This window comes from Phyllobates terribilis, unplaced genomic scaffold, assembly GCF_046119375.1.
Source record: "Phyllobates terribilis strain yellow unplaced genomic scaffold, ASM4611937v1 Scaffold_11__3_contigs__length_659146591, whole genome shotgun sequence".
NCBI classification, from domain to species: domain Eukaryota; kingdom Metazoa; phylum Chordata; class Amphibia; order Anura; family Dendrobatidae; genus Phyllobates; species Phyllobates terribilis.
Genome location: NW_027362771.1, coordinates 246,504,007 through 246,526,949, shown reverse-complemented (window position 1 = coordinate 246,526,949; position 22,943 = coordinate 246,504,007). Strand labels below are relative to the sequence as shown.

At 39.9% G+C, this 22,943-nt stretch overlaps 1 protein-coding gene across 1 annotated transcript in view; it reads left to right on the top strand.

Annotated features, from left to right (window-relative positions):
- Positions 1-22,943, top strand: part of TBC1D22A (TBC1 domain family member 22A) — a 585,912-nt gene that overhangs the window by 169,260 nt on the left and 393,709 nt on the right. Inside the window, exon 8 of the mRNA XM_073652139.1 lies at positions 7,012-7,126. Within this exon, the coding sequence (XP_073508240.1) occupies positions 7,012-7,126 (115 nt within the window). The remainder of the gene's footprint in view (positions 1-7,011; positions 7,127-22,943) is intronic.

Here is a 22,943-nt window from a genome sequence, read left to right as displayed (position 1 = left end):
TGCAGTGGAGTAATTGTTCTGAGATTGTACCAGTTCCTTTTAATGAAAAGATTGACGACCCAAGAAGTGGATGGCGACCACAATTGCTCAAAACAACATTTCCTCTTCCCATATAAACTGAAAATGCTCTGCACACACAACAATACTTTACTGGAGTGGCTTGGGAATGACATTAAAGGAATTATCTACATCAGTAATTAAAATAGGGGCTGCGTTAAAGAGAACCTTTCACCACATTATATGTAACATACAGGGTGGGTCATTTATATGGATACACCTAATTAAAATGGGAATGGTTGGTGATATCAACTTCCTGTTTGTGGCACATTAGTATGTGGGAGGGGGAAAACTTTTCCAGATGGGTGGTGACCATGGCGGCCATTTTGAAGTCGGCCATTCTGGATCCAACTTTATTTTTTTCAATGGGAAAAGGGTCATGTGACATCAAACTTATTGAGAATTTCATAAGAAAAACAATAGTGTGCTTGGTTTTAACGTAACTTTATTGTTTCAAATGTCCGCTATGGTCACCATCCATCTGAAAAAGTTTTCCCCCTCCCATATACTAATGTGCCACAAACAGGAAGTTTATATCACTAACCATTCCCATTTAATTTAGGCCCACCCTGTAGTAAATAGTAACGTAGGTTGAATGAAGGCCTAGGTCCATCAAGTTCAATTTTTGTCCCCCAATTGTACTCCCTACACTAACATTACACTAATTTACTAACTATGTGCTAAATTGGCCACATCATACTGAAGTGGCTTTAATTCAGAATAAAACGTATTTTTTCATTTATTATTTCACATCTTCATTGCAGGCTTGTATAGTTTCTATGCTAATTTCCACTATAACCAAGAGGTCGTTGGCAGAGATTCTTCACTGTGGGTGTTTATTTTTTTCCTTATGTCTTGTTGCCCAATCTAAACAGAAAGCATCATGCAGGCAAAAAAAAAAGTAAAGACCCCAGAGAATGTAAGAGCCTGCTTTCTCCGGTGATATGGTAAAACTAATTTCTAGCCAGGTCACACAGATATAACTGCCAGCAATTACTGTGCAGTAGGAGGAGAACAAAGTCATTGTCATTACAAACACAACTTTTCATCCAGCCCGGGTATTTACGAATAATGTGTGGTACCTGTAATTTATGCAGAGTGCTGTGTGCCGAGTGCCGCAAATGCACTACTGCTCTCATCTCACAGGACTGTCATAAAAAATATATATATACAGTACAGACCACAAGTTTGGACACACCTTCTCATTTAAAGATTTTTCTGTATTTTCTTGACTAAGAAAATTGTACATTCACACTGAAGGCATCAAAACTATGAATTAATACATGTGGAATTATATACTTAACAAAAAAGTGTGAAACAACTGAAAATATGTCTTATATTCTAGGTTCTTCAAAGTAGCCACCTTTTGCTTTGATGACTGCTTTGCACACTCTTGGCATTCTCTTGATGAGCTTCAAGAGGTAGTCACCGGAAATGGTTTTCACTTCACAGGTGTGCCCTGTCAGGTTTAATAAGTGGGATTTCTTGCCTTATAAATGGGGTTGGGACCATCAGTTGTGTTGTGCAGAAGTCAGGTGGATACACAGCTGATAGTCCTACTGAATAGACTGTTAGAATTTGTATTATGGCAAGAAAAAAGCAGCTAAGTAAAGAAAAACGAGTGGTCATCATTACTTTAAGAAATGATGGTCAGTCAGTCCGAAAAATTGGGAAAACTTTGAAAGTGTCCCCAAGTGCAATTGCAAAAACCATCAAGCGCTACAAAGAAACTGGCTCACATGAGGACCGCCCCAGGAAAGGAAGACCAAGAGTCACCTCTGCTTCTGAGGATAAGTTTATCCGAGTCACCAGCCTCAGAAATCGCAGGTTAACAGCAGCTCAGATTAGAGACCAGGTCAATGCCACACAGAGTTCTAGCAGCAGACACATCTCTACAACAACTGTTAAGAGGAGACTTTGTGCAGCAGGCCTTCATGGTAAAATAGCTGCTAGGAAACCACTGCTAAGGACAGGCAACAAGCAGAAGAGACTTGTTTGGGCTAAAGAACACAAGGAATGGACATTAGGCCAGTGGAAATCTGTGCTTTGGCCTGATGAGTCCAAATTGAGTCCACCGTGTCTTTGTGCTACGCAGAAAAAGTGAACGGATGGACTCTACATGCCTGGTTCGCACCGTGAAGCATGGAGGAGGAGGTGTGATGGTGTGGGGGTGCTTTGCTGGTGACACTGTTGGGGATTTATTCAAAATTGAAGGCATACTGAACCAGCATGGCTACCACAGCATCTTGCAGCGGCAAGCCATTCCATCCGGTTTGCGTTTAGTTGGACCATCATTTATTTTTCAACAGGACAATGACCCCAAACACACCTCCAGACTGTGTAAGGACTATTTGACCAAGAAGGAGAGTGATGGGGTGCTACACCAGATGACCTGGCCTCCACAGTCACCAGACCTGAACCCAATCGAGATGGTTTGGGGTGAGTTGGACCGCAGAGTGAAGGCAAAAGGGCCCAGAAGTGGTAAGCATCTCTGGGAACTCCTTCAAGATTGTTGAAAGACCATTTCCGGTGACTACCTCTTGAAGCTCATCAAGAGAATGCCAAGTGTGTGCAAAGCAGTCATCAAAGCAAAAGGTGGCTACTTTGAAGAACCTAGAATATAAGACATATTTTCAGTTGTTTCACACTTTTTTTTAAGTATATAATTCCACATGTGTTAATTCATAGTTTTGATGCCTTCAGTGTGAATGTACAATTTTCATAGTCATGAAAATACAGAAAAATCTTTAAATGAGATTGTGTGTCCAAACTTTTGGTCTGTACTGTATGTAAAAAAAAAAAACCAAAACACTTATACAGGGTGGTCCAAAAGTAGGTGGACAGAAAGTGTTATAGAATGTTCCTGTGCTGAGATAATCTTATAAATGTGCCCCTGCTGTGTACTGTGTAATGGCTGTGTCTGACCGTACAGGAACATGGTCTGATCATACCACATCTCCTGGGCAGGGGGGGGGGGGCAAAAGAGTATACAGACATTACAGCAGGGGATCACAGCTGATTCTTTTTGTGAGGTAAAACATTTCCCTGCCTGTTTTTAAACAATATTTTTCTTCAAAGAAAGAATCAGCTGTGATCCTGTGCTGTAATGTCTGTATACTCTTTTGCTCCCCCCCCCCCCCTGCCCAGGAGATGTGGTATGATCAGACCATGTTCTTGCTTTCAGACACAGCCATTACACAGTACACAGCAGGGGCACATTTATAAGATTATCTCAGCACAGGAACATTTTATTGCACTTTCTGTCCGCCTACTTTTGGACCACCCTGTATATTCAAACCCCACCCTTTTTCCACAAATAAAAATAGATTTTTAAATAATGAATTTTCTCTATGATCGTACAAAAGTCTGATCTATCAAAATCGAGAATAATTTATCCCATATGGTAAACACCATAAAGCAGAAAAAAAAAAATTGGAATACCAGTATTGGTTTCGTTCGGTTGCCGCATCTGCCTCAAAAAAATTTAAATTAAAATATTTTACGGACCTCAAAATGGTATAATTAAAAACGTCAGCTCATCCAGTGAAAAAATCCCTCACAGAACTCAAACAATGGAAAAATCGAGTTACGGTTCTCATATCATCATGCAGGCAAATTTTAAAAAAATAGTAAGTTGTTGTTTTGTGTTGTTGTGTGTTTTTTTTTTTTTTTTTTTCAAATTTCAGTTTTTTTTTTTATTTTCTTGCACCACTAGAATAATAAAACAAACTATACAAATTTGGTATTGTTGTAATCGTCTTGACCTTAAGATTCCTGTTGCAGGTATTTTTTTTACTGTACAATTAACACCATACAAAGAGAACCCATAAAACAATGTGAGAATTGAGGGATTTTTTTTTTTTTTTGCCACTTTACAACTTTTGGAATTTTTTCCTGTTTTCCCGTATACTATATGGTGAAATAAATATTGCCATTTAAAATTACACCTTGTTCCACAAAAAAAGCTCACGTAAGGTTACGTGGACAGAAAAATACAGAATTTTACTCTGGGAAGAAATGGTTTAAAAATTATCTGAAATAAAGATATTAATGGTGATTTGTGGGAGAATTCTGTGTGCCAAAAAACTGGCCTGTGTAACTTACATGACCATTATGTAATTAAGACACTTTTTATGGAGCACCATACAAATTGGCATGGCCTAGCAGCAAGGGGTATTGTTAAAAATGTTTGTGCCACTTTTTGCGCAAAATATTATGTTAAACTAAGCCAACCAATAGGTGGTTTATATTGAAATCTTGATGTATTTGTCACTTTTTAGGCAGTCTAGTGTAAGTCTATGTTGTTTATAAATTAGACTGGATGAGACAGTATGATAACTCGCTAGAATGCTTATGGAATTGATCTTTTTTTCTCTTTTTTAATGTTATTGTCACTTGTTTGCATTTTCCTGTGGATCCGGTGTTGTACTGACCTGTCATTTCAAATAGAAAACAAATGCAAATCAGTCTGAGTGGTTCATTACAGTATCTTTCAAATATGAAATACCCCAGCAAGTCAGAGGACACTTTCAAATATGTAATACAGAAGGAAAGTGTTATCTCGTTTTCACACACCACGGAAAACTAGACATAAAAAACATAAATATAGTTTTATGAATAATGCATAGGGATGTGCAGTTTATTTTGAAATTGTTGTGACTTAGCATATTTAGCTCAATATTACATTTGAAGGTGAGAAATCATTTTAGATGCCTATTATAGTTCTTCAAGTGGAAAAAATAAGTTAAATGATAAAGCCTGAGTGTTGTCTGGGCTGCGGCTGAACTGCACTGTCAGTTTATGTAGAACATAGTCTGAGTCTGCACCGTGGGGGGCTTGAATTCATTGATCAGTTCCACTCTTATTCTTGGTATGTACAATATATGTTTACAAGAAAACTGTTACATTCCCACCTTTTGTGCGTGTCTGCATAGGCCCTACAGCACACAATGCTCAGAGGCTACTAGAAAATGTAGCAGAAAGACAATTAGAAATATTAATCAACAGTTCACAGCAGTTCTTGCAGGTGGATTGTATCAAACTATTTGTTGTTCTGCAACTTATTCCAGTAACGTGAAAATGTGCACGTTTTTAGAAACAAAAATACATTTTCCGAATAATCTATATTAGTCTTTGGCATTAGGGGCCCCACCTCCTCGGTGAAGACCTACCCACTTTTTGTGAAATTTCTGCTGCTCCACTTTATCTGTAATGTGGTTAAAAATAAGGACTGCTGAATTAGGAGTAAAGAGTGGGCTGATATAAGCTAATTTATGATAGATCGAGGCTTTACAAAGTGCAATACAAGAAGTTCTAAGAATACGGTAAAGTTTTCTTTTCCACTGAAATTATGGTTAAATAGAAGTATGAACATTAGAATATTAAATAACCTACCGTGAATTCACAAATACTTAAAACATGTGAATAGTCTTGTGTCATCATGATATTATTAATATTATGTTCTAGTAAGCCAGTTTTGACTTTAGGTAACCATCAAACCACCATACTAACCATACTTAGCTGCTGTCTTCAGCTCTTTCCTGCGCCGCCATCTTGTGACCCCAACTTCTGACTGACCAAAAGTTGGCGGTAACGGTCACAAGCTCTCAGTTTAATTCTATGAGGGCCTCGTTCTTGATCAATTTCCTCCAGTCTGGTGGTTTTGGAACTTAATGGGAATAATTCTGTGTTCACAGGATCACATTTCATGTCAAAATTCTACAAATACATTTGTAAGCTGAGCCCAAATAAGACTGGCCTAAACTGCTGTTCCTTGTGTGTAATTTGTTCTTACTTTGTACATGAACTTCTTACAGCAATAAAATGCAAAACATAATATTTACCCCAAAATGGTATCCGTAAAAATGTGAGTTCAGGGCAAAAAAAAAAAAAAAGCCGTCACACAGCTCCATATCCTGAAAAATGAAGTTAAGTGTCTCGGAAAATGTCAACAAAAGCAGAAAAAATGTTTTTCTTACAAATTTCCAATTTTTTTTCCCCATTTAACTGAAAAAACACACTATACATGTTTGGTATCTGTGTATTTGTACTGACCAGAAATCCTATTGCCAGGAGATCCGTTTTACCCTATAGTGGAAATTGTATATAAAAAAACAAAAAACAATTAGGGAATTTAAACGTTTTTTTTGAAATTTCAACGCACTTGAATTTTTTTTCCTGCTTTCCAGTGCATCACATGATAAAACTAATGCTGTCAATCAAAAGCACAACTTGTCCCACAAAAAAGCAAGCGCTCATACAGTTATATGGACAGAAAAATCAAAAAGTTATGGCTCTTGGAAGAAGGGGAGGGGAAAAGCGAAAAATCAACTGGGTGGATGGGAAAGGGTGGGAAGGAGTGAAGAAGAGTTGTTCTGTTTTGAAACCCATTTTCAAATGCTATAGTGATATTTTAAGTGTATAAAGTGGGTTTCAACTATTAACCCGTGTTTGGGGTGCATGGGGGCATTTTCAAGGTAAGCGAGTACGCAACACCAGTTCATCGCATATTACAAGTAAGGCAAAGACCCTGATTCCAGTGAATGGTCAATTACTGGGCTGCTTGCTGCAGTTTTGATAAAAATTACTATTTTATCTGCTTCAGATCTACCATATTTCTCTGTGTCTCAAAAATGGTTAAGAAAACAGGGGCAGACATATTATTGGTGCCCAAAAGATAAAGGGGCCAACTTTCACTTTCAAATCAGCAAGAAATTCATGCACAGGGGCCCTCTTCTGTCTATGTCCTCCACTGTTTGAAAGAATACCTAAAAAGAAAACTACAGACAACAGCTAATTTGTTTTCTTTTATGGGTTTTCTTTTAGCAATTTAACAACATTTGTAATAACATTTTTTTAGTGATAAAATACGTGAGCTTTGTATTGATGGCTGCTGATTATGGCCATACCTGTCTAAATCTGAGGAATCTAAGTTGATCTTTTTTTATTTTTCAGATCTTTGAAAGGATTTTGTTTATATGGGCAATTCGACATCCAGCCAGTGGATACGTTCAAGGGATAAATGACCTTGTCACCCCCTTCTTTGTGGTATTTATTGGGGACTATGTTGGTAAGTTACTACAAGAACATATTGGATTTGTACAAGTTCTATATTCTATACAGCTAAACAGGAAAGGGTTCTTTACAGTTAGAGCAGTCAGACTGTTTAATGTCTGCTACAAGAGGTAGTAATGGCAGACACTATAACAGCTTTTAATAAAGGGGTGGATGCTTTCCTCAGTGCAAATAATATTGTGGGTTATTGATAATTTAGTGCAAAAAATGTATACTTACATAGTTTACATAGTAACATAGTTTTTAAGGTTGAAGGAAGACCAAGTCCATCTAGTTCAGCCCATAGCCTAACATGTTGATCCAGAGGAAGACAAAAAAAAACCATGTGGCAAACACTAAGCTCCACATTGGGGAAAAAAATTCCTTTCCGACTCCATACGACAATCAGACTAGTTCCCTGGATCAACGCCCTATCAAGGAATCTAGTATTTATAACCTGTAATATTATACTTATCAAGAAAGGCATCCTACCTGGAGGAAACCCACGCAAACACGGGGAGAACATACAAACTCCTTGCAGATGTTGTCCTTGGTGGGATTTAAACCCAGGATCCCAGCGCTGCAAGACTGTGCTTAACCACTGAGCCGCTGTGCTGCCCAGTGGAAAAAGCTTTTACTTTATGGACCTAGGTCTTTTTTAACCTATATAACTATGTAATTATATTTCAGACGGGTTATTGTATATTAATCAAGCCTCATACTCCTATTACACCTCTAGAAAGCATAGATTAATTGATTTTGGAAATATTTGATAAACAACCATTTGTCTGGCTATTTGCAACAGTTTTCTCATATCTATTTATTTCACCGACCAGTAAGTGACCCCAGTGCTTTCAGTACTTATGCTGGGATGGACGGTGCCATGTCATGCACAAGCTGGTGCACATATGAAATATTTTTTAAATCCTTCTTTCTATATGTCGACTCATGTCCATGGTAGCAGGCAATGACATTCTATAGCACAGACGCATAATCACCATAGCGCATTCCCATACAGATGGTGATTTTAGCTCACATACTTTTGAGCACTGCCATAATTAAGGGTGAGCACATACTCCATCCCACAAGGGGACACTCCCCTTTCTCAAGCTTGTGGTTCCTAGTTCTTAGATATCAACCACGTGACATCCTCCACCAAAAAAATATTACAATTTATCATTTATAATATACACAACACTATACACTATAAAATGCATTATAACAGTAAAGGCACTTTTAGAACCGCAATATATTATAATTAACTTAGGATGTAATCTTAAGTAAGAAAAAAATCAATTAGTTATTATCAGTTTGTATATACTCTATTATCCAATTTATTATTGCTTTTCATTGAATAGGTCATATCTTTATCTGACACTGAACACTATATGGGTTATCAAAGATATATTTCTATGTCAAAAGACAATTTGTGAACTATCGATGAAAGCTTTAGTGTAAGGCCACGGCCCTATCAGTATTTGGTCAGTATTTTTTCTCAGTAGAGTAGACAGTAAATGAATATAAAAAAATGATGCTCACCTTATTGTGTTGTGATAATGCACAACACATATAAACGCTTGCGGAGTGCTGCAGATGACACCAGCCCTGGCAGGGTCCAGATAAATCAACACGTGGATGAGAAGAAAATATATGTACCTTGATATCTGTGCTTCTCCGTATAAGTAACGATCCGGTGTTTGTTTAAAAAAAAAAGTAAACTTTTTTTAATATAATAAATAACATATATTGCTATAAGCTATGGTCAAACGCGTTTCATGGACGTCCTGTCCGCTTTTTCAGTGAATAGCTATTAACTGAAGAAGCGGACAGGATGTCCGTTAAACGCGTTTGACCATAGCTTATTGCAATATATGTTATTTATTATATTAAAAAAAGTTTACTTTTTTTTTTAAACAAACACCGGATCGTTACTTATACGGAGAAGCGCAGATATCAAGGCACATCGATTTCTTTAAGTGTTACTTCTTATTCTCAATAATTCTTTACTACACCTTTCACATTTGTAAGAACTAGACTTTAGATTTTCGGATCATATCAGTACTACTGAATCAAAGTTCCAGGTACAATATTCAAGGTGTTGCAGATATTAGAAGTGAGCAAGATAAAAGGATTTCTTTTTTTTTTTTTAGTAAGCATGAGTTGTTACGCATTTAAAAGTTTACGATGTAAAATTACAGGGAATGTGAACTGTTGGGTGCCATTTTTACAATGTATCTAGGGTCTACGTAAAAAAAAAAGTGTGGTTCTGAGATTATTATAATCTTTAAATGGTAAGGTAGATAATTTACTAATAGAATTCCATTAGTCTAGGTGCCCTAATAATTTGATGGTCACTCAAACCTGGGCCCCCGCCGGTTCCCTTATTGGTCCTTTGTAAAACAAGACGTTTCCTGTGTTGGCACATGACCGAAGCAGGGAGCTGGTCGACTGCTGATTGAATAGCTGAGCCAGCCTCCTCCTCCATCACAGCTGATGGATACAGATGTAGCATCTCTTGGAGAACAAACAAGAAGGATATCCAAAGCAGAAAGCGAACTCTTAGCACAGCACAAACCATTGAATTGTACAGTTAGGTGTGAAGTTACACTATTCTGCATCTCTTGTGGCATTTGTTATTTTAAGAAATGCTGCATCTGTAAGGCTATGTTCCCACAATGAATTTTTGATGAGTTTTTTTACGCTGCTTATTTTTGAAAAGAATGCAAGTAACCTATTTTACTATCAAAAACTCACCAAAGCTCATCGCTCATCATAAATGTGTTTCTCTTCATGTTCTAGAAGTCTCTTGCCCAGAGTTGTTGCAGGATCAGTATGTCCCGAGTATCTTTTACCAACTTTATGTTTAAATATCTATGCGTAGATGTGCAGTCTCATTTTGTTACATTGTTTTGACATTCAATATTAATCCATTCAGGTTTTGAAATTATTTTATGCTGATGATCTGTGATTTTTCTTTCCTTCCTCACTGGGCATAGACAAGCAGGAGCTAATTGCTAGTCAGTCTTATATTGGCTTTCAGAAACCCAGCAGCTTCATGTATATATGGATGATGTAAGGCGCAGCTGTTGTTTTTAACATCAGGTTTACGTAGTGTCCTCCGATACAAATTCCCAAGGACACATCCGCTGAGGATTATGCGGGAAGGTATAGCTACTCTTAATAGGAAATGCGATTCCAGTTTCCCGTTTCACCTTTCCCTGACTTCTGAAGATAACGCTGTGTGGTAAAGTCACATTTAGTGTTAATAGAAAAGGGCAAGCTGCCCTTGAGTTTGGATTTGCATGGAAACACCTTTTTTTCTTTGTTTCCAATTCTTGTTTCATTGGCGGTCTATTCATTGCTTAGCAACTAATGAGAACTACTGCTGCTTACTCCCTAATCATCTCTTAAGTAGGGTAGAGGCCTACTCCTGAGAGTGCTTGCCGTTTTTGCCTTTTACTCCCTCATTTGACAGATAATGAAAATGTTCTTAATGATCCTAGAGCAGTTGGATCTCTGTTGGAAGACTTTAGAGTTGTTAATTGAAATAAGAAGTTCAGCTGAGATGTGATTAGAGAATTGATATTCCATGTTAAATAGACCATTTAATTAATGTGGTAAATAAGTTTGTCTTAACTACTTTGCCAGCAACTTGCATTGTAGGACCCAAGTGACTATTAATGCAGTAGCATCTGTGTCAAGATCATAGGTGAACACAAATACGGATTTATCTTCTCGCAAAATACAGGCAGGATAGTTTTTTTCATGGTTTAATATTCATTAGTCTTTTTTCTTTATACATTTTACATACGATGACCACTGCATTCACTCTTACCATATCTATGATCACAGCACAGCTAGATGTTGTTGCACCTTAATTTGCATTTTGCAGTTATTTAACAGGATTAGTGTGTGTGTGTATATATGTATATAATATATATGTGTGGGGGTGTGTGTATATACAGTACAGACCAAAAGTTTGGACACACCTTCTCATTTAAAGATTTTTCTGTATTTTCATGACTATGAAAATTGTACATTCACACTGAAGGCATCAAAACTATGAATTAACACATGTGGAATTATATACTTAACAAAAAAGTGTGAAACAACTGAAAATATGTCTTATATTCTAGGTTCTTCAAAGTAGCCACCTTTTGCTTTGATGACTGCTTTGCACACTCTTGGCATTCTCTTGATGGTCTGTACTGTATGTATGTGTGTATATGTATGTATGTGTGTATCTATCTATCTATCTGTTAAGCTGAAAAAGAGAATGGACAGCAGCTCCAAAAACATACGTTGATCTAATGCCTCTCAGCAAAAATATATAAAACTGAACATAAGGTTCTTAGTTTAACATTCTGATCAGACTGTATGAAGCCCACTGCCATGTCACGGCAAACCTCATAGTGGGTCCTAACATTTCCTGCCTGAATGGGAGCAGAGCCGTGCGCCAACCACCACCGCAACGACAATGCAGCAGCAGGGCGGGCGGCCTGGTGCCTCACAGCACCCATGCTGCAAGGCCGAGTCCCCATGACTCCAGCCCGCGCCGCCCCACAAGCACAAAACCACAGCAACAATGGCCGACACACTGCACCAACACCACAAGAATGGAGCATTGTGACTCACCTTCCTCAAGCTCTCAAGTGAGAGCAAAAATAGTCTGGACCCTCTTTGCAGTCTCCTGCTAATTAAAATCACCTGTGCCAAATGGGAGGAGTGCACGTCCGGAAAAAAAAGGACAGATCATGCATTAAGCTGAAAAAGAGAATGGACAGCACCTCCAAAAACATACGTTGATCTAATGCCTCTCGGCAAAAATATATAAAACTGAACATGAGGTTCTTAGTTTAACATTCTGATCAGACTGTATGAAGCCCACTGTCATGTCACGGCAAACCTCGTAGTGGGTCCTAACATTTCCTGCCTGAATGGGAGCGGAGCCGTGCGCCAACCACCACCGCAGCGACAATGCACTAGAGATAGAGATATAGATAGATAGATACTGCTCAAAAAAATAAAGGGAACACTCAAATGACACATCCTAGATCTGAATAAATGAAATATTCTCATTGAATACTTTGTTCTGTACAAAGTTGAATGTGCTGACAACAAAACCACACAAAAATCATCAATGGAAATCAAATTTATTAACCAATGGAGGCCTAGATTTGGAGTCACCCCCAAAATTAAAGTGGAAAAACACACTACAGGCTGATTCAACTTTGATGTAATTTCCTTAAAACAAGTCAAAATGAGGCTCTGTATTGTGTGTGGCCTCCACGTACCTGTATGACCTCCCTACAATGCCTGGGCATGCTCCTGATGAGGCTGTGGATGGTCTCCTGTGGGATCTCCTCCCAGACCTGGACTAAAGCATCCGCCAACTCCTGGACAGTCTGTGGTGCAACGTGACGTTGGTGGATGGAGCGAGACATGATGTCCCAGTTGTGCTCAATCAGATTCAGGTCTGGGGAACGGGCGGGCCAGTCCATAGCTTCAATGCCTTCATCTTGCAGGAACTGCTGACACACTCCAGCCACATGAGGTCTGGCATTGTCCTGCATTAGGAGGAACCCAGTGCCAACCGCACCAGCATATGGTCTCACAATGGGTCTGAGGATGTCATCTCTTTACCTAATGGCAGTCAGGCTACCTCTGGCAAGCACATGGAGCACTGTGTGGCCCTCCAAAGAAATGCCACCCCAAATCATTACTGACCCACTGCCAAACCGGTCATGCTGAAGGATGTTGCAGGCAGCAGATCGCTCACCACGACGTCTCCAGACTCTGTCATGTCTGTCACACGTGCTTAGTGTGAACCTGCTTTCATCTGTGAAGAGCACAGGGCGCCAGTGGCGACTTTGCCAATCCTGGTGTTCTGTGGCAAATGCCAAGCGTCCTGCACGGTGTTGGGCTGTGAGCACAACCCCCATCTGTGGAAGTCGGGCCCTCATACCACCCTCATGGAGTCGGTTTCTAACCGTTTGTGCAGACACATGCACATTTATGGCCTGCTGGAGGTCATTTTGCAGGGCTCTGGCAGTGCTCCTCCTGTTCCCCCTTGCACAAAGGCGGAGGTAGCGGTCCTGCTGCTGGGTTGTTGCCCTCCTATGGCCCCCTCCACGTCTCCTGGTGTACTGGCCTGTCTCCTGGTAGCTCCTCCAGCCTCTGGACACTATGCTTACAGGCACAGCAAACCTTATTCCCACAGCTCGCATTGATGTTCCATCTTGGATGAGCTGCACTACCTGACCAATTTCTGTGGGTTGTAGAGTCCATCTCATGCTATCACGAGTGTGAAAGCACAACCAACATTTTAAAGTGACTAAAACATCTGCTAGAAAGCATTGGTACTGAGATTTGGTCTGTTGTTCCCAACTGCAGAACCACTCCTTTATTGAGGGTGCAGCTTCCGGGCTGATAAGTGCAAATTTGCCTCCAGTATTTGCTGATAACGTGTTGTATTCATCTTTCCTTCAATTCTTACCAAGTTTCCTGTGCCTTTGTAGCTAGTACGTCTCCAAAACATCAGTGATCCACCTCTGTGCTTTACTGTAGGAATGGTGTTCCTTTCATCATAGGCATTGTTGACCTCTCTCCAAATGTAACTTTTATGGTTGTGGCCAAAAAGTTCAATTTTGGTCTCATCACTCCAAATTACCTTGTTCCAGAAGTTTTGAGGCTTGTCTCTGTGTTGTTTGGCGTACTACTTTGTGGCATTTGTGCAGTAATGGCTTTTTTCTGGTGACTCGACCATGCAGCCCATTTTTCTTCAAGTGCCTCTTGAAACAGCCACACCGCTAGTTTTCAGAGAGTCCTGAATTTCAGCTGATGTTATTTGTGTTTTTTTCGTTTTCCTGCCAGTTGTGGCCGAAAGTTTTGTTGGTCTACCTAAGCGTGGTTTGATTTTTAAAGAGCCCCTGATTTTCCATTTGTAAATCACAGTTTGAACACTGCGGACAGGCATTATCAATTCCTTGGATATTTTTTTGTATCCCTTTCCTGTGTCCGTTGACTATTCTTTTGCTTTCCCCATGACTCACAATTCAGAAACATCAGTGGCTGGATGAAAGATGCAAGAGTCTGTCTGGATCCCAGAAACTCACTCACCTTTTATGCACATACACTGATTTCAAGCAATCAGGTCACATGTGGGGATGTTGCGTTTAGTAGCCATTCAAACTCATTTTGTCAAATTCTGTGTATGTTATTAGGCCAAAATCACCATGGTATGTGAACTTTTGATCAGGGTCATTTGGATATTTTTGGTTGTCATGAAGATTTAGAAAGAGAAAACACAGTAGTTTGACAATAAATGGCTTCACCCAACCAATTACCATGAGTGGAGAAAAAGTGTTTTTGTTAGCATACATATTCTCTGAAACAAGGCCAAGAAAGGAAAAATTCTATCGGGGTATGTAAACTTTTGAGCACAACTGTATTTACAGGAAACCGGCGGCTGGGCTGACACTGCGCGCTACTAAGTAGAGTGAATATTCAGTGCTCCACACGCCCATAGGCGTAGGGAGCAAGGAATACTCATTTTCTTTTAACAGCGGACACGCTCAAAAGCTGCAGCCTCCAGCTCCTGCCTCTTCTGCCCCACTCCGCCGCTGCTGCTCCTCCCTGCCCATCCACAGCAATAAGTATACGTACGGACTATAAGACACACTCCCCACTTTCCTCCAAAATTTTGGAAGAAAAAAGTGCGTCTTATAGTCCTAAAAATACGGTACATATACAGTGACGAGCAAAAGGGTAACTATATTTTGAACTTTTGACTTTCAGGCTCCATATCTCACCATCCACTACTGCTTCTAATGTGAGACTACCATCATTTTATAGACAATCATCTTGGCTATCTCATTCAGAAATTTAACTTGCAGCTATTTAGCATATGATTAGTTATGCAGGTTCTTGTTATGTCACTGCATTGTTACTGTTTTGCTGCTGGTGGTGGAAAAATCTTTCTCTTCCTGTATATTCCAAAAGACAACATATTTTCACATTCCCTAATAGCTCAGTGTGTTATTAGGTTGATTCCCATGCAATATGTCACTGGTTCGGATCGAGGAGCAGCCATGAAGAAGATTTCCCAAGAAAACAGAAACATCATCATCCAGCTCATAGATACTGGTCTCTTGGCAACAAAATTGCCAATCTGCATCATGCGAGTACCATGACAGTTGGAAGAAAATGAAATGAAGTCTATTCATCCATTCAAAAGCCAAGAGGTGGACGTCCAGGCAAAATATCTGAGTCAACAAGTCATCTCTTATGTCAAGGTCTATCAGTTCTGGCGTGACAGACATGGCAGTGGAGGTGGCTCTTATGCTTTGTAATAGTGAGATCAGACGTCCATGCAAGCATTGTGCGATGCACGTTACAGAAGTCTGGATTCGTGGCCAGAAAAAAGGCAAAGAAACATCAACTTCATTATCGTCATAAGAAATGTCAGTACGAGTTTGCAAAGAAGTCCGGAAAGTGAACTGTATAAGATTGGAAACTGGTGACTTGGAGTGATGAGACGAACGTTAATAGACTAGGCTCTGATGGGTGCAAATGGGTCTGGAAGAAACAAGGAAAAAAGGGGCTAACAGATGGAGAAATTCAAAGAACTGTCAAGTTGTGTGGAGGAAGTGTGATGATATGGGGTTGCTTCACAGCCAAAGGCGTTGGATATTTGACCAGGATCGCAACTAAGGACTGGCTCTGTAAGAAGCATTTTAAGGTCTTGGAGTGGCCTAGCCGGTCTACAGACTTGAACCCAATAGCAAATCTTTGGAGGAAGCTGAAACTCCATGTTGCCCAGCGACAGGCCTGAAACCTGAAAGATCTGGAGAAGATCTGTGTGGAGGAGTGGGCCAAAATCCCTGCTGCAGTGTGTGCAAACTTGGTCAAGAACTACAGGAAATGTCTCACCTCTGTAATTGCAAACAAATGTTTCTGTACCAAATAATAATTTCTGTTTTTCTACTGTATCAAATACTTATTTCATGCAATAAAATGCAATTTAATTATGTAAAAATCATCATACAATGTGATTTTCTGGATTTTTTTTTTTTAAGATTCTTTCTCTTACAGTTGAAGTGTACCTACGATAAAAATTACAGACCTCTCAATTTTTTATAGGTGTGAAAACTTGCAAAATCAGCAGTGTATCAAATACTTATTTTCCCCATTGTATATTTACCACAGGTAATACTTTACCGCAGTTCAAGATATATTTGATGAGCTGGTTTGTTTTTTCATTTTTCCGTTTCACTGTCTATAATGGAAGTTTGCACACTGTTCACTATGACTAATCTTAGGCTCATACTTACTGTTTTTTCAAAAGCCACTCAATTATCTGGCTATCGCTTATTGATATTTTTTGGAGGGAGGGATCATTTGCAAAGGTCATTTGGTCCGGGTAGGGGAAGGTGGTGAGCTGAGCTCATCACCTATTGTTAATGGTGGAGCAGCTGTTATCTACTGTACATAGTGTTGTTAACTTTCACTGTTAGGCTATGTGCCCACAATGCAGAAATGCTCCAGATTTTTCCTGAGCGTTTCTGCATCTCCCTGGCAGAAAAAACGCATGCGGATTGTACATGCGTTTTTCCTGCCGGGGACAAGCGGAAGTGAAGCGTTTTTGCATGCATTTCTGCATGCGGGTTATCAAGCGCTTTTCCAAGCGATTTTAGCATCACTTGGAAAAGTGCTTGACAACTTGATCACACTATATAAATCCATGCAACCGGCATGGATTTATATAGTGTGACCGTAAAAGATTGGTACCCGGGTTTGGAGAAGAGGAGACTCTCCTCCGGACCCTTGTACCATAGTACCTGACCGCCGACGTCAGCGGTCGCGTGACCCGTCACATGACTAAATGACGTCATGGCAGGTCCTTTTTAGATGATAGCGAGCTGCTGGGAAGCCAAGACGCATCGCTAAGGACACCGGGGGCCATCAGAAGGTAAGTATAATGTATATTTTTTATTTTATTCTTTTTTTTTTTTTTACAGGTACTATGGTACCCGGGTCCGGAGGAGAGTCTCCTCTTCTCCAAACTGGGGTACCATCCGCACATTGAAACGCATGGAATCCACATGTACAGATCCAGTGATGCAGATTTCATGCGGTCAATGGGGGAAAAAATGCAGAGATTCTGCAAAATAATTGGTAGTGCTGCGTATTTTTCCGCAATGATAATCCGCAGCTGAAATTTCCGCAGCATGTGCACAGCACATGCGGATTATCATTGGGGAACATGGCAGACCTTCTACCATGCGATTTTTAAGCGTTTCTGCAGCAGAATAGCCGCTGCAGAAACGCTTGAAAAGTGCATCGTGGACACACAGCCTTAGCCTGTCTGTGATGATAATGAAATAGTCTTTTGCACAGAACAGAAAATATGAGCTTAGTTTTCAACTTTTTTTTAAATATAACCGTATAGAAAACCTGAGAATAACATTGTCAAACGTTTTAAGAAAAAAACGCTTGACATAAAAACCTGATTTAAGCAATAAGTAATTTTCTGGTGAGACATTCCCTTTAAAAAAAAAAAGTCATACTTCTCACCTAATTTTGACCATTCCATGCACATGCACACTTGATTGTCAGTTATCTAATCTGTCTGGCCACATAAAGAGCTGAAATACTACTCCGCTACTAGGACAGCCCCTTTAAACCTTTCATTTTACCATGTGTATAACTCCTCTTAGATCAAGCTCACACATGCAGGTTATAAAATTGTGCGACATTTATTCAAATGAATGGCAACTATGTAATACCTAATCATTATTTCTCACCCGGTGTGGTGGATCTGTTGAGTCTTTGTTCCGGATGAGCTGATGGGATGCAGCATGGACTGATGATGTGAATTTAGTAACTAGAATCGGTTGGAGCAATGGAGGCTGGATGGTAGTTGGAGGCTTGAAGGCTGTAGTACACCACAGGAAGCCTAAGACTCGGTGAAGTAGAATAGTGCACCAGCAGAAATGGATAGAACTGGAGACTCACCTGTGGTGATATAGCAGAGTTGTGTTTCTCAGGAGGCACACTTGTGTCAGAATATCAAGAGTCCAGCGAATGGCAGAGCTTGATAAGTCAAGATATATACTTGTGGTAATGTAACAGAACCCAATGACAAGGCAAAGTTGGTTTTGACATGAGCCATGTATGTGGTGATGTAGCAGAGTCCAGCGGTTCAGCAGAGATAAGTATGTCAAGTAGCACACTTATAGTAAAGTAGCAGAGCCTAGCGAATATAACTGAGCCAGGTGGTTATAGCAGAGCTTTATTTGCCAGGGGCACCTCAGTAGCACAGAGAAGTGAGAACAGAGGTTGTAGAAGAGCTGGGTATATCAAGAAGCACACTTGAAGAGAAACATAGAGTTTATCTGTGTGGTTTCAGCATGGATGCCAAACTACCTGAATACTCAGGCGGTGTTCTTAGGGAGTAACATCAGAAGTGTGCAACAAATTACCGTAGTAAGCAGTGTGCTTAAGACCAGTAGGAGAGACCCCAAAAATGGGGACCTGTGTCTTCTTTTTTTGAGGGTTGCAGAACCCATTGGGTCACTGAGGGCCCTAATATTAAGACCACAGATATCAGCACATTATTCTCTATCATGTTGATAAGGAATTACTTTTTTTGTGAGTAATCCTTTAGTAAAAATGTTGGTTTTATGTGATTGTGCCATATTAATAATAGCTCATACTACTGATGCTGTACAAGGCCACCTTAGTCTCATTCAATACTGCTAATTAATGCACAGCTACTCGCCACTACTTCGGGGGGAGCGATTGATTGAGTGATCTGTCACCTACTGATGCAACACTAAGGAAAAATCCGTAGCCAGATGTACTTCATTGCGTTAGAAGGTGGTTTGTGTGAGGTTTTCTTACACATTTCAGAAATCCTTTCTAAACCTCCAAGAAAAAAACTTGGCATACATTTAAGTGCAATCTATTTTATTTTATTTTTTACTTTTTCCTCCATAAAGCAATAGTACTAGTAAAGATAAGAAACTGTAAGAAATTGTATTATCTTATTTTTCGCTTTATAAGACGCACCTGATTATAAGATGCACCTAGGTTTTAGAGGATGAAAATAAGAAAAAAATATTATTTTGAGTCAAATAGTCACATTTTGACTACTTACCCCCCTTATCCTTAGGAATACACCCATGTACTGTCTACATGAGTGTATTTCTAAAGAAATCGAAGGTGGTAGTCACATTTTGACTACCACTTCCCTCATCCTTAAGAATACACCCACGTACTGTATACATGGGTATATGCTGAAAGATGAGGGGGGTGGTAGTCACATTTACAATAAACACTTTGGCCACTTATGGTACACTCCCTGGAGTGTTTATACTAAATATGACTACAATCCCCATCATGCTGCAGAATACACACATTGGTACTGTATACTCTGAAGGATGATGGGGTTGTAGTTACTCCCCTTCAGTGCCTCTTCTCACCTATAAAACCGGCTAGATGTTTATTAAAGCTCACAGGACCTTTCTTACAAGGAACACTTATTTGTCACTGACAGATCTCTGATTGGTGGAGGCAGCTCAGCAGCAGCTCCCTGCACCAATCAGTATCCAGCCCTGCAGCGGGGGAGGAAAATCGCTCTCCTGTCTCTACTCTGTGTTAAAGAAAGTCTCTGCCTGCTGCGGAGCCCTGAATGCAGCGTCATCCGGCCCTGCGGAGGGGGAGGAGAATCGCACTCCTCTGCACTGAATGGACCATTCGGTGGCTCTGTGACTGCCCGCCGCCATGATACTCAGCCCACACCGCCTGCTGCCACCATTTACAGCCCACCACTCCCGCTGCCCACTTCACAGCTCGCCGGCTGCTTCACATGACCGCCCTCCGCACTGACTGCCCGTCGTGAGCTTCCCCTGGGCCTTGGAGTGTGATAGCGCAAGGTCTGTTCACTTTATAAGACGCACTGAGTTTTTCCTTTCACTTTGAGGGGGAAAAAAGTGCGTCTTATAAAGTGAAAAATACGTTAAAACTTATCAGAGAGAGAATTTTGCTTCTTTCTCCTCGTTTGCTGATTTTTCACTCTTAATTCTGAGGTAAAATCTGTATTCAGTGAAGACAGATTTTCTCATTACTGAAAGAGGAGACGGCTGCTGCTCTGAAAATTTTATGGAGGAGCTAAAAGCCGATCCGATACAGACCTTCTGCCTCAAGTTTTCATGAAATTGCTCTAAGGCCTTGTGCACACGTTGAATATTTGGTAAGTTTTTACATCAGTGTTTATAAGCCAAAACCAGGAGAGGAACAATCAGAGGAAAAGTATAATAGAAACAAGTCACCAATTCTGCATTTATCACCCACTCCTGGTTATGGCCTACAGATACTGAGGTAAAATACTCACCAAATATTCCGCGTGTGTAAATGGCCTTAGACTTTAAAGTCTATTACCTCAAGTCATTATTTGCATCTTTTTTTTAAGTCACTCTTCCTTTCATGAATTTTTCACACAATAAAGAATGCATTTTATTTTATTTTTTTTACCATTATTGTGCCGTTCTACATTACAACTTCTAACGTAATATGAACACTTGCACACAAAAATTTTGGTGTATGAAAAAATCACTCTGGGATAACCTGGAGTAAATTTCCACAAAAATGTTGTGACTTTTGAAAAAGTCGCAAATGACAAATCGGCAGCAAACATCTGGAGATGAAAACCCACACCCAGAGCGATAAACATTTTAAAGAACAGATGACCATATATAAAATAGGCTTTAAAAAAAAGAGCTAAGTAAATGAAGAATTTGGAACAAATGAAAAGTAGCCTTAAAACACACACATAAAAAACAGGTGCTAAGGCAATAATGGATCAGGCCTCTTGAGATGAAAAAAATGGCCGCTGCGCACACAGACTGTCGAATTTTGGAATTCATACAATTCTGGGGCCAAAATTCATAAAGTAAAACCCAACAATAAAACAATGTGTTACTGAATTTTATATGCTCATAGTGCTCACCATCTGTGGTGTATACAGCAACAAAAACCCCATAATTGTTGTATCTGAATACAGCCTTATACTTTGAGAGAGAACAGATGTCTCTGAATATAAACTTTGTGGCACAGAGTGTAAAGTTGAGGGCTCACCGCTTGTTTGACTATTTCACAGGTAGAATGGTGGTTATAATGAGGAAGGAACCTGAATATATCCTCGCTTGTATCAGAGATGACAAAACCTTTGTTTTCTTTTGAATGATGAAAATGAAAACCATATTTGTAAGATTGATAGTTTTAGTGTAATGTTAATTAGTCTGAGGCCTAGTATTAATATTCAACTTGTTCTAGTTCCTGTGTGCAAGGACAATAGCTTCTGGAAACAACCTTGGCGCTGAGTATTTACAGGCTTGGTAGATAAATGCTTCAGGCTGTCTCTCTCACCGATGTCAGATAATTTTCAATTTGTGATATTGTTTGTTTAAACTCCGACATATGGTCTTCTGTCTAATGTGTTTGCTTTAAAGCTGGGCATGATTTTTAGCTCATGAAATGAATAGATTTCAGCATTCACTTAATTATTGTTTCATTTCGACACATGATCTTATGAATGCTGTGAATTCTAAGTACCAAATTAAATGGCTCCAGTCACCGCATCCTCTGTTCCCATTATCTTTTAAATTAAGCTGTAAGTAACATTCTTATTTGTGGGAAAACCGCCACATTATTACCATTGGACAGCAGTATGATAACTTTTAACCAGCTCATTTATTGGATTTCTCATGGGATTTCTACATTAATTTGCAATGTATTAACATGGCGTCATAATAGTGAATATGAAATACACGAAAACCTGCGACTCATGAAACAGAAGTGCTGGTAAAGTATGCATGGTACCTGTAAAGGGTGCGTGCCCACGATGCGTTTTTCAAGCGTTTATGCTGCGGAATTTTTGCAGCGTAAACGCTTGGGAAACGCTTGGTAATCCGCCCCCCATCGTCCCCAATGAAATTCCGCACTTTCAGTGCCCATGCAGCGGATTTTTCCGCAGCGTTTTTGATGCGCTTAAAAATCCACAGCATGTCCATTATTTGTGCGTTTATGCATGCGGAATTGCCATCTACAATGCATTAGAAAACGCATGGCAATTCCGCATGTGCAAAACGCGCGAAAAACGCGTGTGAAATTCTGCACGCGTTTTTCCGGGCAAGGAGATGCAGAAATGAAGCAGAAATTTTCTGCTTCATTTCTGCATCGTGGACACATAGCCTTATAGTGTGTCACCCCCAGTCAGCCATAATGTATTTAGGCCTCCATTAGCATTCCCTGTCCTGGATCTGGTGGGGGACATGTGTGCCTTAGTTCCTCTCTGCAGGCCCCCCCCCCAGATACACAACTTTTGCAGACTGTCCAGAATTGGGACTTAGGTGACCTTCTTTCACACTTTTGAATTGAAAGTATTTAAGGGGATGGGGTAAAACATTTCTGCCCACCCAAGGTGGCTGGTCCCAAGAAAGAAATAAAAAGGGAATGATACGTTTGGGTATTCTTGTTGGTTCTGTGTCTTGGAAGAGCGAGGATCTGCTGCAGCAGCCAGATCTTGGTGCCACTATTTGGATAATTATAGACTGGGGATCATTGACCATGTAGTACTGTGTTATCCTGCCCACCCTGCTAGATTTGGAGTGCTTTTCTAAGGACCAATGTTTTATCTTTCTTGATGTTGGACTACTGATTGGCGCCCCCAGATTTGTTCCTTTTGTGTTACAGACTCTGGGGAATTATATCTGTTTGGTGGAATATTCCCTAAGTGAAGTGTACACTGATATAAAACGGGACTTTTATTT